The sequence below is a fragment of the Polypterus senegalus genome, chromosome 8 (assembly GCF_016835505.1).
Source record: "Polypterus senegalus isolate Bchr_013 chromosome 8, ASM1683550v1, whole genome shotgun sequence".
NCBI lineage: Eukaryota > Metazoa > Chordata > Cladistia > Polypteriformes > Polypteridae > Polypterus > Polypterus senegalus.
In genome coordinates, this window is record NC_053161.1 from 175571176 (window position 1) to 175590635 (window position 19460).

Below are 19460 nucleotides of genomic sequence, written 5' to 3' on the forward strand. Positions count from 1 at the left end.
ATCTACAAAACTTTAGAGACTATTGCCGTGTTTCAACAAGTATAGGTGAACAGCATCACAGCATAATCGTAACCTCTTGTAGACAACTGTTGCAAAATCACTTCCAACCGCTTCCGGCCTGAATGCAGCCGAGGTGGCGTATGTATCCCACCAGTACCGGTTGATGTGTATTCGAAACGTACCAAGAATCATATTGGAAGCGCCAGTCACGCCATCTAGCAGTCATAGTGGAAACTACATCCGCCTGATGGAAGCGAAGTGTCGTCGTGGCCGGGCACGTGGATTTTTGGCTGCTAATTTCGAGAAATTGTCCAAATTTTAGGTAAGTTGTGCTAAGATAAAAATATATATCAGCTTATTGTTTGCTTGTGTGTTATATTCAAATTAACAGTCTCCACTTAATTTAGCATCTGCTTGACAGCAAAAACACAAATACAATATTGTACGCCCCAGAACTCAAACAACTTGGAATCCAAATGAAAAATTTGAGCAAATATTGGCCCGGAATCTGAGTGCTGCTTTGGAATCCGAACATCCAGCACATTGTTCGTGTCTGTTAGTGCGTACGTTTCCCCAGCGCTCGGGCCACCCATACGCTTTGTCGGAAGCTGTAGTAATTTTCGGGTGATTTTTTTTCACTGCTATCCAGCCATTATCCAACCTGCTTTATCTTAACTACAGGACAACGGGGGTCTGCTGGAGCCAATCCCAGTCAGCACAGGGCGCCAGCCCACCGCAGGGCACACCAAGCACACACTAGGGACAATTTAGGACCACCAATGCACCTAACCTGCATGTCTTTGGAATGTGGGAAGAAACCCATGCAGACACGGGGAGAACATGCAAACTCCATGCAGGGAGGACCCAGGAAGCGAACCCACTATGAGGCAGCAGCGCTACCACTGCGCCACCGTGCAGCCCCAGAGCACAAATCACAACTGGGAAATAAATATTTTCTACCGATATGTTACATTTTCAAGCCAATAAAGTTGTCGAGTCTTGATCTGCGTCTTGAGATTGCACACACTTTGTAGTTTCCTCCTCTCTATAATAGCTTATACACTTTATTTTTGAAGATAAAAAATCATCAATATTTTGAGGTTCTGCCATTTTAAATGAAAAACAAAGTTCTCTCCCGGACTCCTCTCCCTCAGTCTTATCCCCTTTCTCAATACACCCCATAAGTTCAGAGTCATCAGAGCACTTTTGCAAGTGATGTATCCTGCTGATGTGTTTGCAGTCTGACGATTGAAGGAGACAGGACTGCTCCATGTGGTGCTCCCCGGGTCATTTCATGTCAAATCCTCACACTTGTGGACCTCATCGTCACAAATTTTTAATGAAACTTGGCTTGTTGATTTGCTGATATGAGTGGAACTGAAATTGCACGTGACTTGAATCCAGAGGCGGCCATAGGGGTGTGCAGGCCTACGGCTGACCAACCTCACGTCAAGCACTTACGTCAAGTGCTGTCACCGGTGTGTGTGGACAGTATAAACTTGTGAGCGAATTTAATAACAAATAATGTTAACATACACCGGGTTTTCTCATTACAGTATTCAGCTAAATTATTGCAAGATAACATGCAGACTTCATCAAAATATAACTGGAGAATTTAACTTGACAAATCCGCTCAAACGGGACACGCAGACCTCAAAAGCGATGCCTGGGCCGATCGCCCCACTTGCCACCCCCAAACGCCGCTCTTGCTTGGATCACTATTGAGGGAGATTTAAGCTAACAAACTTTGAACTTATTGGTATTGGTATAGTTCCCTAAATATAAGTTGCACAGAAATGGTTCTCATATTGTTTCAAAGCTTTTTTCTACCTCTATATTTTAGTTAAATACTATGCTATCCCCGAAATGAATAATTACCATGTTATGAATGATTATATTAAAACTTGCATAGCAAAAAAAAAAAAACCAACACCTATATTTGAAAATTTCTGAGGTTTTTTTTTTTTTTCTAAATGTCACAAACATCTCCAGAAAATTTGGTCTTTGGTTTATGGGTCGTTGCTGAGTTATCATTACTTATAGGTGGTTTCTTGTCACTACTGGGCCTTTTTCATAGTAGCCATATTGCCATAAACTAGTACTACAAGTACAGGTGTAAGTAAGGACATTCATTAAGGTTACAGTTATGCTGCACTGAAATTGAACAGAAGCGTCATTAATGTCATTAGTATGATGCCTGTGCTTGCCAGACTATTGCCTGTCAAAATGGCTGCTGTGAAAAGGACTCATCCCAATGTGGCTGCTGATGAATGCCAATGCTGCGCCCTGCTTTAATCAGAGGGGAGTGCAGTGTGAAAATCGTTCAGGTGGAATCAATCAATAACCGATGCTGTCGATTACCTATGGAGATTAAAGCCTCATCTTTAGTGGAGCAGCAGCATACATTTTTACAGTGTCTTCGGTAGACAGAGGTTGTTTAGACTCCATCAGAAATCTTGCTGTGACCCTTTCAAATGTCATCTCAAGAAGATAAGCCGTGACTTTGCAGACCCCCCTGATCCTGACACTGATGGCTGGTCCTTCAACCCCCTGGAGATGAAGGTACATTTGACAATGTTGAATTGGCACTTCTAAACCTGTCTTTGTCATTGATTGGGGAATCTGCGGTAAAAAGAAAAACGGTGGGGCAGAGCTCATATGTGGAACTTAAAGCACAGGGGATTGACAGTAGCATGAGGAAGAAGTTAGAAGTTGCCACCGGACGACTAATGAGTTCATATAAAGATACGGTCTAAGAGTTTATCTAGTTTCAGTTTAGTTTTTGTGTTTTTCAAGTGTATGAGAAAAGACCTGATGTGTTTATTCTAAAAACATACAATGAAGGAGTGCGTGATCTCAAATATGAGTTACTTAATTCAAGGCCATTTTTAGTAGGCCAGTGTCTCTCAAGAAGTCAAAAGTGTGAACTGAAGAGAAAACTAAAGCTATTCTGATTTTACCATTAGTTCTATTTTGTTTTAGTTATTTTGGCATTATTGTCTTTTTATTTTATTTTTAACTGAAGTACTAAGATGTTGTACCGTGTTAGCCATTATGGATGTAGTGAGAAGTCAAGCAAAGTGACACCTTGGATTGGCTAACTAAAAAAATTACAATATGCAAGCTTTCGAGGCAACTCAGGCCCCTTCTTCAGGTAAGATGCAATTACATGTATTAGTGTATTAATTACAATGTATCACGTCTTAGTGTATTAATTACAATTTATCACGTCTTAGTGTATTAATTACAATGTATCATGTGTTACAATGTATTAATTACAATTTATCATGTCTTAGTGTATTAATTACAATGTATCACGTGTTACAATGTATTCATTACAATTTATCACGTGTTACAATGTATTCATTACAATTTATCACGTGTTACAGTGTATTAATTACAATGTATCACGTCTTAGTGTATTAATTACAATGTATCATGTGTTACAGTGATAAATTGTAATGAATACATTGTAACACGTGATACATTGTAATTAATACACTAAGACGTATGTATCATGTGATAAGACGTATGTATCATGTGTTACAATGTATTCATTACAATTTATCACGTCTTAGTGTATTAATTACAATGTATCACGTGTTACAGTGTATTAATTACAATGTATTACATCTTGCCTGAAGAAGAGGCCTGACTTGCCTCGAAAGCTTGCATATTTTAATCTTTCTAGTTAGCCAATAAAAGGTGTCATTTTATTTTTAACTGTAATTTTTATTTCAATTAAAATGATATTTTCACTGCTACTTCTGGCTTTAGTCTTCGTTTCCATGAGCCCTAATAACCCTGTACCATTCACTGATCACTAACTACTGTTCATCAGCAGGTTTTGACACACACTTCACAGAAGTCATGATAGCTCAGCAATGACTCACAAACCAAAGACCACATTTTCTGGAGAGGTTCATGATATTATAAGCTAGCATTAGTAAAAACTCGACCAATTTTAAAATACAGTTGTTTTCACTATTCAATTTTCAATACAAGTCTTTACAGACATCACTCCAAAGCAGAACAGGCAGGCAGGCAAAAACATGGCAGATTTAAAGCTGTGCAGGGGAAAATTGTCATCTGGGCTAGAATAGGAAGTGATGTCATCAAGGCAAGGAGCAGAAGTGGTGTTCTTGGGCCCGAGTGGAGAGAAAGGATCTGTGCACTCTGCCATCCCCCTTGTCCAGCATGGAATTATCCTTTTTTTTTTTTTTCTCTCCATGTACACGTGTGTGACAACAGACCTGATTTCAAGCTGGAAGTTATATAGTCTGTAGGCAGGACTCGGGTTCAAGGGAAGTGATTTCTTTAGGCCACGGGTTCTTCTGATGGTCTGCAGAGGGAAAAGAGGAGAAAGTGTTAGAGGACAGTGCTAACCCTGCACCCGGCTGAGAAATGCATTTATTTGCGCCTGTAAGCTGTCTCCCATATGCACGTGTGACAATCCATGTGAATCAATTTATACAATTTGTAATAGCTACTAATAATGAACAAGCCAGGTCAACAATAGCAAACGTAGCAAATACGTTCAGAAAGAAAAATCATGAGAAATATGGAGCCTCTATAAAAAGACTGCTGCTTGTACTGTGCCTGGAAGTGATTCCTGAAGCACTGATCCCATTTATTCCTTCTAATTATCTCAAGCTCCATTGTAGCAGGCAAACAGCCCATCAGTTAACCTACTGGCTTAAATGAGTCGAACCCTTTAATTATTCCAAGTACATGCTCTGGACCGTTGACCTATAAAACTAATTTTGTTGCTCTCTGTATAAGTTTGTGAGGTTGAATTCCAACTCTTCTTCATATCTGTCTTTGTTGTTTGTCGCATCCCCCCACCACTCAATTAGCTGCTTTGATTTTTGTATTTAAAATCTTTGTGATGGCAGTGGCTGTGAATGATGCAATCTAAAATACAGTACAATACAATGCCATTTATTTTTTGTATAGCCCAAAATCCCACAAGAAGTGCTGCAATTGGCTTTAACAGGCCCTGCCTCTTGACAGCCCCCCAGCCTTGACTCTCTAAGAAGACAAGGAAAAACTCCCAAAAAAACCCTTGTAGGGAAAAAATTGAACAAACCTTGGGAAAAGCAGTTCAAAGAGAGACCCCTTTCCAGGTAGGTTGGGTGTGCAGTGGGTGTCAAAAAGAAGGGGGTCAATACAATACAATACAATACAATGAATACAATACACAAAACAGAAAACATTCTCAATACAGTATAAAAATAAAACAATATACAAGTATGGAGCAGAATTGAACAGTAGAAGATATCACATAATATGATTTGGATTTATTTAGGGTCCTGGAGACTTTAGCCAATTGACCATTCCACAGCTGAGTCAGCAGTGGGCCAGCCAATCCGACGAAAGGATCTCTCTACTCGATGATTTCTGTGATCCTCCATCAGAGATGACTTTACCTTAGGGCCACATTTGAGTACTGAGAAGAGAAACGGAATAGGTGAGGGTTAGTAACAAATTATAATTATCATGTTACTTATGTTTTAGTGCTAATGACTAACAACAGAGATGCAGTCTGTACAGTTAATCAGCAGCTCTAGTCAGGATATGATAAACTGAAGTAGTGAGTCTTCAGCCGAGATTTAAAGGCTGAGACCGAAGGGGCATCTCTTATAGTAGCAGGCAGACCACTCCACAGTTTAGGGGTCTTGTAACTAAAAGCTCGACCTCCCACTGTTACTTTTTTAATCCTAGGAATCATAAGTAGACCGGCATCTTGAGATCTTAATGTGCGTTCTGGTTTGTAAGTCATTATAAGTTCAGACAAGTAAGATGGACCTTGGCCATTTAATACTTTATATGTTAAAAGGAGGATTTTGAAATCTGCCCTGAACTTAACTGGGAGCCAGTGTAAGGATTTAATAACTGGAGTTATGTGTTCATATTTTCTTGTTCTTGTAATAATTCTTGCAACAGCATTTTGGATTAACTGGAGGCTGTATAAAGAACAGTTTGAATAGCCAGTGAACACCGCATTGCAGTAGTCAATCCTACTAGAGATAAATGCATGAATTAATTTCTCACACTCCTGTTTATTTAGAAAGCGCCTTAATTTCCCAACATTTTTAAAATGGAAGAAACATGTTTTGGACAACTTTGTAATATGCGCTTTAAATGACACGCTAGAGTCAAAGATAACTCCTAGATTGTGGGCTGATTCAGTAAAATTAATTGGGATTCCGACCAAGTTAAATGATGACAAAATATTGTTGCGATCGAGATAAGGACAGCCTGTAAATTCACCTTAATACCGCATGTCCCAAGCTGTTCCTGGGTTTGCACCAAGTTGTTATTACATATCTTAAGTTAAAAGAATATGTGAAGAAAATCTGGTGGGCTGCCATCCATCCAGTCATCCATCCATCCATTTCCCAACCCCCTGAATCCAAACACAGGGTCACGGGGGGTCTGCTGGAGCCAATCCCAGCCAGCACAGGGCACAAGGCAGGAACCAATCCTGGGCAGGGTGCCAACCCACCGCAGGACACACACAAACACACCCAGCACACACTTGGGCCAATTTAGAATCCACCTAACCTGCATGTCTTTGGACTGTGGGAGGAAACCGGAGCGCCCGGAGGAAACGGGCTGCCATCCAGCACTTGTAATTTGAACTACAATATGTGTAAGCCAAGTAATGTATACTGATGGGCCACGAGAGTATGAGGTGGTCCTCCTCCAGCTGCCTTCCCCACTTCTAGGTTTCTTTTACACCTGATAATTTGTTATGTCTTCTGCTTTGATTTGGTATTATCTTGTACTAGAGTTGGGGTTTTCTTGTAGTCAAAGATTCCTTGTGTTATGTTTTGCGTGTTGTATTTACCCCCTTTTTTTTTTTTTTTGGGAGACCCATTGCATGCCCAACCTGCACAGAACAGGGGGTCTCTCTCCCTCTCTCTGTCTTCCTTTTGGGAGTTTTTTTCTTTTCATCTTAGAGTCAAATAGGATCTGTAAAAGCATTGAGACATTCCTTGTGTACATTTGGGTTATACAAGAAATACATTGTTGTTATTTCTGCTATTAGTTGCCTAAAATTCCTAAAAGCTTAGATGCTGTGTTTTTATTTTTGTAACGTCTTGACACCATTTTAGGTCCCTGATGACTGACATTTAGAGTGCCCGTCTTTAGATCCGTGGCCTCTGGGGTCTGTTTGTTTTCTGTGTGATGGGATAAAAGACTGGCTAGGGCTTCATTTCTTTATCCGATCTGCAGATAGCAAATCTACTTTGAAAGCCTCTGTTAAAGTCTCTTTGCAGGTTTCGTTTGATTTTTGACTCAAATTTTATCTCACGTTTTTGCTTTGGTTACTATTTATAATTTCCTGTCTTGAACCCATTTTTACTGACTTACTGTAAGCTCATCTCCCAGTTCTGCTCAAATATTTCCCAGCCAGCTCACTGTCAGGACATTATAAAGAGTGGTGAGTTACTGTCAATGTGCTATAACACAGAGTTTTTCTAAACGTCTGACTTGATGTCAACCCTTTATATATTCTTATAGGTCAATGCTGCAGTTTTGTTGGAACTTAAATTGTGTTCTTTCAACAGGAAGGAAGAAGCCGCTGTTCTTTACTGGAACATCAAGATGGACGTGAAAAAGGAGGAGTGTGAGGTTGACACAAATACAATGGAGTTAAGGACTGTCAGTATTAAGGAAGAGGACTGTGAAGGGGAGCCTTTCGACCCTAACCAGGAGAACCTCTGCATTAAGGACGAGGATTATGAACTGGTAACTGTGGGCATTAAAGAAGAGGCTGAAGAGATGTCTTTCAGCATCGAGATGCACAGACATAAAATTCTGCAGTGTGGCGACGTCAAGACGAGGTCTGAATCATTACAGTCTGACGTAAACCGGACTGAGGAAATTTCATGTGTTAGAACTCGGGAAGATCAACCGACACATTGTTCTGAAATAAGTAAGTATAAAATGAAAATACATTTGAGGTTTTAAGGGGAGCCGTATTGGCCTGAAAAAGTGATTTTGTATATTTTGTGTGAAACTTGAAAATGTTGCAGGGTTTAATATTTTTATGTTGAAAAGCGGGAATTTGTTTGCTTTCTTTTAGTAAATTGATGAATTAACAAGTGTAATATAAGCAATTTGTTCATAAGATTAGAACTCATATGCAACAGTGAAAGGATTCAAGCCACTGCTTATTAGACTGTCCAGAATGTTTTTATGGCGTTGGAGAATGTCACCACTACAACCCTCCAGGACTGTGGATGAGGATCCCCGTTCTAAGGTGTCATTCCCAAATAGTGTTGTGTTTGAAGGAATGCTTCTGGGATGTATAGAAATGCATTCTGTGAGTGTGGGAGTGCGAGTTTAAGAGAAGACCCTGAAACCTGCCATCTTGTAAAAGCTTTAGTTCTTGTGTAAATGTCCGGCCCATCCTCCTTAGATAGATGGAGAGAGAGAAGTTTTTGTTCACTTGGGGATTGTTGACTATACCTGCACTTTCTACATTCACTCCCAAACCCTCTAAGACAGAAGTTTAAGGTTAGTTATGGAGGATAAGAACAGAGGAGTAAAGTCGGGTTGAATGAGCGAACTTCATAGCAGTGCAGAGAAGCTCAATCCTCAGCGCCATAGACTTGTCAGATTGAGTACCTGGTGAACCTCCCTAAATACACCCTTTGGATTGTCAAAGTTTCACCAAATAATGTCAATGAACATCCCAGATTAGTAATACAGCCTGGTAGGACTCGGCGAAAGACAAACGGGAATCAACTGTTTTATGCCACTTTACTGTTTCAATGTCTCAAATGAACGTCAGGGTGGTTGAGATGTTTGTGTGCCAAATGTTTAAAAATATCAGCTACATTCACAAGACGTAAGGGGTCATTTTTGGCGCACTGCTCTCTACATCTCCTTATTAAGCACTCTTTTATTTCACTTGTATATTTTCATTGTTGTGTCAGTTTCAATGAACAAATTAACTTAGGCTTATTCTCGTTTTCTGTGTTCAACTCAGTTTTTTTCTCCAAGCTGTTTCTCTTTGCAGACATGATGTTAATGTTGTGCTTTTTTGAACCTTGATTTTCTTTGCCCAGAAATGTGTCGTAGGCTATTCTGTAGTCGATGTCAGAGTTTATTTATAGAGCACATTTAAAACCACCTCATCAATGCTGTGGCCAAAGTGACTTATATAGAACATACTACTTCTTCTTTCAGCTGATCCCATTAGGGATTGCCACAGCGGATCATCTTCTTCCATATCTTTCTGTCCTCGTCATCTTGCTCTGTCACACCCATCACCTGCATGTCCTCTCTCACCACATCCATAAACCTTCTCTTAGTCCTTCATCTTTCCGTCTTCCCTGGCACCTCCATCCCTAGCACCCTTCTCCCAATATACCCAGTATCTCTCCTCTGCACATGTCCAAGCCAATGCAATCTCGCCTCTCTGACTTCGCCTTCAAACCGTTGAACCTGAGCTGAACCCCTAATGTCCTTGTTCCTAATCCTGCCCATCCTTGTCACTCCCAATACAAAACTTAACATCTATAACTCTGCCACCTCCATCTTCCTGATACGCGTCTGTCACAAATCTCTCCACCCATTCCACCCTGCCTGCACTCTCTTTCACCTCTCTTCCATAATCCCCATTACTCTGTACTGTTGATCCCAAGTATTTAAACTCATCCACCTTTGCCAACTCTACTCCTTGCATCCACACCATTCCACTGACCTCCCTCTCATTCACACACATGTATTCTGTTTTGTTCCTACTGACCTTCATTCCTCTCCTCTCAAGAGCATATCTCCACTTCTCCAAGGTCTCCTCAATAGCTCCCTACTGTCGCTACAAATCACAATGTCATACGCAAACATCATAGTCCACGGGGACTCCTGTCTAATCTTGTCTGTCAACTTGTCCATCACCATTGCAAATAAGAAAGGGCTCAGAGCTGATCCCTGATGTAATCTCACATCTGTCACTCCTACCGCAGACCTCACCACGTTCACACTTCCCTCGTACATATCCTGTACCACTCTTCTCTGCCACTCCAGACTTCCTCACACAATACTGCAGCTCCTCTCGAGGCACCCTGTCATTTGCTTTCTCCAGGTCCACAAAGATGCAATGCGACTCCTTCTGGCCTTCTCTGTACTTCTCCATCAACACCCTCAGAGCAAATATCACATCTGTGGTTTTCTTTCTTGGTATGAAACCATACTGCTGCTTACTAATCATCACCTCACTTCTTAACTGAGCTTCCACTACTCTTTCCCATAACTTCATGCTGTGGCTCATCAATTTTATCCCCTTGTAGTTACTACAGCTCTGCACATTCCCCTTATTCTTAAATATAAGCACCAGTACACTTCATCTCCAGTCCTCAGGCACCCTCTCACTTTCCAAGATTGCATTTAATAATCTGGTTAAAAACTCCACTGCCATCTCTCCGAAACCTCTCCATGTTTCCTCTGGTATGTCATCTGGACCAATAGCCTTTATCTTTAATCACCCTAACCTGTTACATATCTTTCCCAACTCGGTCTATCTGTTTAGCCATTTGGTACAGGTCCTTTTCTCCTTTCTTAATGTCCAATCTCTCATATAACTCCTTGTACACTTTATCTCTTCACCTTAGACCTTATCAACTGTCTACCTTGTCTCCTGTCTGACTATCCCACTTCTTCTTCTTCGTCATCCTCTTCCTCTTTATATTCTTCTGTACTTCCCCCATTCCACCACCGGGTTTCTTTGTCCTCCTTCCTCTGTCCAGGTGTCACGCCAAGCTCCCTTCTTGCTGTCACCTTTACTGCTTCTGCTTTAGTTGCTTAGCTGTCTGGTAACTCTTCATTGCCACCCAGTGCCTGTCTTGCCTCCTCCCTAAACTGAACCTTGAAGTCTTCCTTTTTCAACTTCCACCATTTGATACTTCGCTCTGCCCTCACTCTTCTCCTCTTCCTGATCTCCAACATCATCCTAAAGACCACCATCCTATGCTGACTACGTTAACTTTTCCCTGCCACCGCTTTGCAGTCTCCAATCCCCTTTAGACTGACCCTCCTGGTTAGGATATAATCTACCTGTGTTCCGCATCTTCCACTCTTGTAAGTCACCCAGTTTTCCTCCCTCTGCTTAAAATACATATTTACATTACCATAGAATGTCCTTCCCTTTTGCAAAATTCACTTTAATTTGATCTTCTCTATTCCTCTCCTTGACACCATACCTACCTATCACTTCCTCATCCCCTTTGTTCCCTTCACTAGCATGCCCATTTAAATTTGCTCCAATCACCACTCTCTCTCCCTCTGGTACACGCTCCACCACTTCATCTATGTCACTCCAGTGATTTTCTTTCTCCTACATCTCACACCCAACTTGTGGGGCATATGCATTAACAACATTTGTCATCAGACCTTTAGTTTCCAGTTTCGTAATCAACACTCTGTCCAACAATATTTTCACCTACAAAACACTCTTGACACACTGTTCCTTCAGGATAGCCCCTATCCCATTTCTTCCCCGATCCACACCATGGTAGAACAATTTGAACCTACCTTTGATACCCTTGGACATACTCCCCTTCCATGTGATCTCTTGCATGCACAAAATATCAACTTTCTTTCTTTCTGTCATGTTGGCTAAAATTCTCCCTTTACTAGTCATACTGCTAACATTCAAAGTTCCTTCTCTCACTTCCACTCTCCTGATGTTCCTCCTGCCTCTGGACACTCCTTCCCCCTCTTCTTCACCTTCAGCTAACGGTAGCCCAGTTGTCCTCAGCACCCGGTTGGCAGCCATTGTTAACCCAGGCCTCGAATGATCCAGTATGGAAATTTTGTATTGTTGTCTGTATATTTTTCCGGAAAACTTTTACACCAGATGTCCTTGCTGACGTAATCCTCCCCATCTGTCCAGGCTTGGGATTGGCACAAAGAAACATACTGGTTTGTGCATCCCCTATGGCTGGTTTTTACAATTTACACACAATAACCATACAATAGAAGTAATTGGAATAAACTACAATAAAAAAAGAGCACAACCAACAGTAAATTAAAACAAACCAATGACTAAGAGGGTAGAATCACGGAACGCTAGAAAAAAGAAATGGATCTTTAACCTCATTTGAAACAAATCAATTGAAGGTGACTCTTTAATGTAATAAGGTAAGGAATTCTACAGACGAGGCGCAGAGTTTGCAAAAACCCCGTCCCTATTAGTTTTGCATTTAGTACAAGGGACCATAAGAGACAAAAGACCGGTAGATCTAAGCTGCCTGGATGACCAGTAAAAAACACATCAGACAGATAGGTGGGAGCATATCCATGTAAAGATTTCAAAACCAGCAGCAAAATTTTAGTCATTTCTGAAAAAAACTGGCAGCCAGTGTAAAGAAGCTAAAATTGGAGTTGCAGACGCAAACTTTCCTGTCTCAACCAAAAAACAAGCAGAATCACTCTGAACCAACCGCAACTTGCGTATCAGGGATTTGTTGATCCCAGAATACAAGTTGCAGTAATCAAACCGAGAAAAGGTAAAACCCTGAGTAGCTTTCTCAAGATCCCAAGGAGATAAAAAAAAAAGGCTTACCTTAGACTAAAAGATAAGGCTGGAAAAAGCAACTCTTGACCACGGAATTAATCTGTTTCTCAAAAGTGAGGCTACTGTCAAAAATAACCCCAAGATTCTGAACTTGAGGTTTATAAAAGTCCACAAAAGTGTCAAGAAATTTAAATCCAACTTTAACTTCGGTTGTAAGACCAACTATTAGCACTTCTGTTTTATTCTGATTGAGATCAAGAAAATTGTCACCCATCCAGGATCCTAATTCTTCAAAACGGTTATGCAACCGATTCATTGCAGAGTTGCACACAGGAATATAAACCTGCATGTTATCAGCATAATAGTGAAAAGAAACAATAAACTTCCTAAAAGTAGCTCCTGTAGGATGAAGATAGATATATTGAAAATAAATTAGGACCTAAAATTAATCCCTGAGGAACACCACATTTAACAGGAGCAATAGACGAAAAAAAAGTGAATTGAAAGATTGCGGAAATCCTGTGTTTCTCTTCCTCTAATTCTTCTCCCATATCTTAGCCTGTGCCTGAACTAATACTAATACTAACACTTTGGTGATTAAATAACCTTTTTTCAATTTGGATTTCAGTGGATTTATCCTCAACGTTTGACCCAAATATCACTCGGGCTGTAAAATTACCAGTAGCATTAGGGTCAAGCGTTGCTCGGGAAACAATATAGGTGTGTCTTGTGTAAGCAACCGGCCCGAGTGTTATCCAGGCAACGGTGCAGACACGTCTTCTCCTGGCCTCATAATGGCGTCTCATAAGAAATGTTTTTCAGCAGCCCAGGTGTTGCACGCTCTTGACAGTGATGACAAGGTGAGTCTGTCTTCAGGCAGTGAAACTGAAACGGACAATGGAATCAAAAGTGATTCTAATGAATCTGAAAGTGACACTCGCACCTGTGCAGTGTGCTATTCAAAAGTTGATCAGTCTGGAAAGAAAATCTCCAAGGAATCGCACTGCTATTGTCCTGACTGATGTTGAATTGTGTGTTTCACTACGCTTCAAGATATACCACACAAATGACACATTTTGACAGCATATACAATATTAGCCTTATTTTTTATTATCATTCATTATTATTATTTGTCATTATTATACTTTCTGCACTTCTGACTTCGTACTTTTAGTGTTTTGTATGTTTTACAGTAGAAAGATGAGATTTAAGGAGGTTAAAGATACATTTCACATGATTTGCTTGGCACACTGTTGATATTCAATATCAGTATAACCAGAGATAAAATGTCTCCTAAAATGGATAAATGAGTGTTCTATAATTTTAAATATTATTTGAAAATGATGACAGTGTGCAGTTCATTAATATAGCTATCAAAATGCGACCAAATAACCTCGTCAGTTGGGTCAATCACACGTGATCAGCTTATTTTGTTACTGAAATGTTTTGACAACGGTCATTCTGCTGATGCCCTAATTGTCAAAACTGGCAAAATGATCAAGTTGAGTGCATTTTTATTGTGGATTTTAAGAAGAACTTGTTAATAATTTCAACTAGCATTTATTACATCTTGTGCCTTAATGTCAATATTGAGGCTGGGGATTGAGAAATAATCTTTTGTTTTTCATTTTAAACTTCATACAGGAGTCAAACGTCACTGCTGTTTTGAATGTGGCAAACAATTTTCAAAAAAGTGTAATCTTCAGATCCACACAAGGATTCACACTGGGGAAAAGCCATATCGCTGTTTGGAATGTGACAAACGATTCTGTAGCAGTAGTGATCTTCGGAAGCACACCAAAACACACACTGGAGAGAAGCCATATTGTTGTTCTGAATGTGGCAAACAGTTTCTGAAAAGGAGCAATCTTCAGACCCATACAAGAATTCATACTGGAGAGAAGCCATTTTGCTGTTCGGAATGTGACAAACAATTCTGTGACAGCAGTTCTCTTAAGAAACACACAAGGATTCACACTGGAGAGAAGCCATTTTGCTGTTCAGAATGTGACAAACGATTCCGTAGCAGTAGTGATCTTCGGAAACACAACAGAATTCACACCAGGACTCCCTCACTGCTTGTAACAAAGTCCAAGCTAAAAATCAATTTGCAGTTTCTATCTTCTCCAACGGTTTTGGAATAACCAACTGGCTGAAAAATGATCTTTATAAAGTAGACAACAAGGTGAGAAAACTGCTGCTTGCCTAGTTACAATTTTACCAGAACTGCTGTATTCTGAGGGATTATATCCCAACATCAGAAACTGAAATTGACTACACTTCTAGGTTAGCAAACTGGACTACAGACTTCCTTATTAAACTCTAAGGAACCACATGTAGAAAAAGTGTTTACCCACAAATCAAGTAAACCGAAGACGAGCTCCATATTCAAACTTACTCATCTGCTTTGACAAAATGAATGACAGAAAGTCAACCAGTTTGTGTACAGATGGTTGCTACATAGTAGGAACAAGAGTTTAAAAAATTAAACCACTGGAAGAGAAGAAACAATTGACAAGACCATAAACATAGTGTTAAAGATGCAGCCCTTTTGGAATAGCCTCATGTGGACAAGGAACTTAACCCCTTATGAACATTCCATGAGTAACTATGACTAAAAGTAAACATCTAATCATGTCCACACAAGACAGTGGTGACCTGCTCACAATGCTTACTGTTAACCTATGGAAGTAAGAAATAAAGTAGTACAACTGAACTGTCCTGAACCAAGAGTGACGGTTCCCTCCTGTCTTAATAGTAAGCACACCAAGAGAATTTGGAGAAGTTAACTGGAGAGGAGCACATTGCTGTTTGGAATGTGACTGAGTTTCCACACAAGTGCACTCTTCAGAGTCATGAAAGGATCAAGTGTATCATGAGTAAGATATTAAGAGGACCAGATGCCAGTCCTAGTGGTCAATTGAAGATAAAGAGGACATCGTGTACTGTTATATCAATGGAACTGATCCCAAATTCCTAACTTAAGAATATACCAGGGTGGCTTGCTCACAACAGGGATTTCCAAATTGGATAACTAACCCAAATTTACTGTCTCCAATTGTAGTAATTAGAAATTTGAAGAAAACCCCAAAGAACAGCGAAAAAACAAATATGGAAAAAAGCAGCATTTACTTTACCACCGTGAAGGTAGCAGCATCCAAACTGAATATATTTTTAAAGAAAAATGCTGATATTTTCACAAACAGATTAAAACGTAAGGCTCAAATCCAAAAATATGTGACTAGAAAATTATCACCTGGAAGTGAAATGTCCTTAAACGCAACCTTTTTTTTTCAGCTAGGAAAATACAAACAATAAATGGAGGAGTTAAATGCAGGAATGGAAGTACCGTAGACCGAAAGTGACAAAAAAAGTTTATAAAAAAAAAAAATAAAAAATCATTGGAAGATCAGCCCAATGGTCAATGTAGAAGAGCAACCAGAATGACAAAAGCCAATAAGACTATCAATAGTCCCCCCCACACCCCCATATCTAAAAGGGAAGAAACTAACTAAAGAGAGCGTCCCAAGAAGAGCAGACAGAGGACTAGGAAATGAAAGAAGAGCTCTTGGACTACATCAACAAATGTGCAGAAGAGACAAGTGACTAAGAATACCATTAAGTAGATCCAAACGCAGGGTTTACAAATAAGGTGGAGAAGTTCAGAACTGAGGGAGAAAAACAATTAACAACATTGAACAGACAGAAGCAGAGAGCAGCCTGCAGTGTGCAGCAAAACTCAGCAAAACTCGGCACCTTTAAAGTAACAGCGTAGAAGTAAATCAAATGAAGGAAACCTAGACAAAGTTGAACTTCACCCTGGATGACATGGAAATCAAATAATAATAACGATTCTGCATGGTGTGTGGCATTGAGAAAAGCATAAATGGAAGATGTGAGATTGTAAAGCATAACTACAAAGAGGGAAATTACAAAACGGGATGTAAACATGTGAGGACTTGAACTTCACCTTGGGGAAAAAATGAAGAGTTCAGGCAGAAGCACAGAAGTGAAGAAGGTACAAACAAAAAGCTTACAGAACAGACCACTCTGGGGGAATCCCAAAAAGTGCTATAGGAGGTTCAGGGAAGGAACTTCACCACCAGGCAACAGAAACTGAAATATTTTTGAGAAAAGATGAGGATGCTCAAGAACGCCACAAAGAAGCAACATGGATGAGAAAAGATGGAAAAAGAAAACATTCAATTGAAAGAAGTTAATTGGCTTGGGGTAACATCAAAGGACGCGGAAATCAATTAGGAGCTCCTGCTCACTAAAATCAACTGGGTGCATGTTATACCCGACTTCTTATTTAAGTACTTAACATTCCAACACTAGTTTATGGACGAGTGTAATAGTAAGTCAGGGTGTACAAACAAAAGGAGAATAAAAAGGTCATATTGAAGAAAAGAACTACTATTGTTAAAAGAAATAATCACCCGGTGCCGTAAGAGAGGCAAAAACCTGAATGTGGCCTGGATTGAGTATAAAAACGTCTGTGGGTGCATGCCACACAGCGGGACCCTGAATTCATTCTTCTTCTTCTTTCGACTGCTCCCATTAGAGGTTGCCACAGCGGATCATCTTCTTCCATGACTTTCTGTCCTCGTCATCTTGTTCTGTTACCCCCATCACCTGCATGTTCTCTCTCACCACATCCATAAACCTTCACTTAGGCCTTCATCTTTTCCTCTTGCCTGGCAGCTCTATCCTTATCATCCTTCTCCCTAACACAATCTCACCTCTCTGACTTTCTCCCAACCCTCCAACTTGAGCTGACCAACTAATTGTCCTCATTTGTAATCCTGTCCATCCTCATCACACCCAATGCAAATTTTAGCATCTTTAACTCTGCCACCTCCAGCTCTGTCTCCTGCTTTCTGGTCAGTTCCACCGTCTCCAGTCCATACAACATAGCTGGTCTCACTAGTGTCCTGTAGACCTTCCCTTTCACTCTTGCTGATACCCATCTGTCACAAATCACTCCTGACACTCTTCTCCACACTACCTTCACTCTCTTTCACAATCCCCATTACTCTGTACTGTTGATCCCAAATATTTAAACTCATCCACCTTCACCAACTCTACTCCTTACATTCTCACCATTCCACTGACCTCCCTCTCATTTACACACATGTATTCTGTCTTGTTCCTACTGACCTTCATTCCTCTTCTCTCTAGACCAGATCTCCACCTCTCCAGGGCCTCCTCGACCTGCTCCCACCTATCGCTACAGATCACAATGTCATCAGCAAACATCATAGTCCATGGGGACTCCTATATACTCTTGTCTGTCAACCTGTCCATCACCATTGCAAATAAGAAAGGGCTCAGAGCCGATCCCTGATGTAATCCCACATCCGTCACTCCTACCGCAGACCTTACCACGTTCACACTTCCCTCGTACATATCCTGTACAACTCTTACATACTTCTCTGCCACTCTCGACTTCCTCATACAATACCACAACTCCTCTCGAGGCACCCTATCATACGCTTTCTCCAGGTCCACAAACACGCAATGCAACTCCTTCTGGCCTTCTTTCTACTTCTTCATCAACACCCTCAGAGCAAACATCGCATCTGTGGTGCTCTTTCTTGGCATTAAACCATACTGCTGCTCACTAATCATCACCTCACTTCTTAACCGAGCTCTCTCTACTCTTTCCCATAACTTCATGCTGTGACTCATCAATTTTATTCCCCTATAATTACTACAGTCCTGCACATCCCCCTTATTCTTAATATTGGCACCAGTACACTTCATCTCCACTCCTCAGGCATCCTCTCACTTACCAAGATTCCATTAAACAATCTGGTTAAAAACTCCACTGCCATCTCTCCTACACACCTCCATGCTTCCATAGGTATGTCACCTGGACCAACGGCTTTTCCATTTTTCATCCTCTTCATAGCTGTCCTTACTTCCTTCTTACTAATCTGTTACACTTCCTGCTTCACTATCTTCACATCATCCAACCTCTTTTCTCTCTCGTTCTCTTTATTCATCAGCCTCTCAAAGTACTCTTTCCATCTGCTCAACACACTCTCCTCATTTTTAAGTATGTTTCCATCTTTATCCTTTATCACCCTAACCTGCTGCACATCTTTCCCAGCTCGGTCCCTCAGTCTAGCCCACCGGTCCATTTCTCCCTCTATAGTGCCCAACCTCTCATACAACTGATCATATGCCTTTTCTTTAGCCTTAACCACCTTTCTCTTCACCTTGCGCCTTATCTCCTTGTACTCTTGTCTACTTTCTGCATCTCTCTGACTATCCCACTTCTTCTTCGCCATCCTCTTCCTCTGTATACTCTCCTGTACTTCCCCATTCCACCACCAGGTTTCCTTCTCCTTCTTCCTCTTTCCAGATGTCACACCAAGCACCCTTTTTGCTGTCACCTTTACTACATCTGCTGTAGTTTCCCAGCTGTCTGGTAACTCTTCACTGCCACCCAGTGCCTGTCTCACCTTCTCCCTAAACTCAACCTTGCAGTCTTCTTCCTTTTTCAACTTCCACCATTTGATCCTTGGCTCTGCCCTCACTCTTTTCCTCTTCTTAATCGCCAACATCATCCTACAGACCACCATCTTATGCTGCTTAACTACACTTTCCCTGCCACCACTTTGCAGTCTTCAATCTCCTTCAGATCAGCTCTTCTGCATAGGATGTAATCTACCTGTGTGCATCTTCCTCCACTCTTGTACATAACCCTATGTTCCTCCCTCTTCTTAAAATACGTATTCACCACAGCCATGTCCATCCTTTTGGCAAAATCCACTATCCTCTGACCTTCTTCATTCCTCTCCTTGACACCATACCTACCCATCACCTCCTCGTCTCCACTGTTCCCTTCACCAACATGCCCATTGAAATCCACTCCAATTACCACTTTCTGTCCCTTGGGTACACTGTTCATCACTTCATC

General features: G+C 40.8%; 1 protein-coding gene across 1 annotated transcript; it reads left to right on the forward strand.

Annotated features, from left to right (window-relative positions):
* Positions 1-248: 248 nt before the first annotated feature.
* On the forward strand, positions 249-17136 carry LOC120533465 (gastrula zinc finger protein XlCGF7.1-like). Its single transcript, XM_039760380.1, has 3 exons — positions 249-322; positions 7578-7945; positions 14177-17136. The coding sequence occupies exons 2-3, from the start codon at positions 7615-7617 to the stop codon at positions 14674-14676; spliced, it is 831 nt and encodes a 276-aa protein (XP_039616314.1). The 5' UTR covers positions 249-322; positions 7578-7614; the 3' UTR covers positions 14677-17136.
* The last annotated feature ends 2324 nt before the right edge of the window (positions 17137-19460 follow it).

Coding starts and splice junctions, on each gene's coding strand:
- LOC120533465 (XM_039760380.1), top strand. CDS start 7,615: ATGGACGTGAAAAAGGAGGAGTGTGAGGTTGACACAAATACAATGGAG. Junction 7,946..14,176: donor GACACATTGTTCTGAAATAA/GTAAGTATAAAA, acceptor AACTTCATACAG/GAGTCAAACGTCACTGCTGT.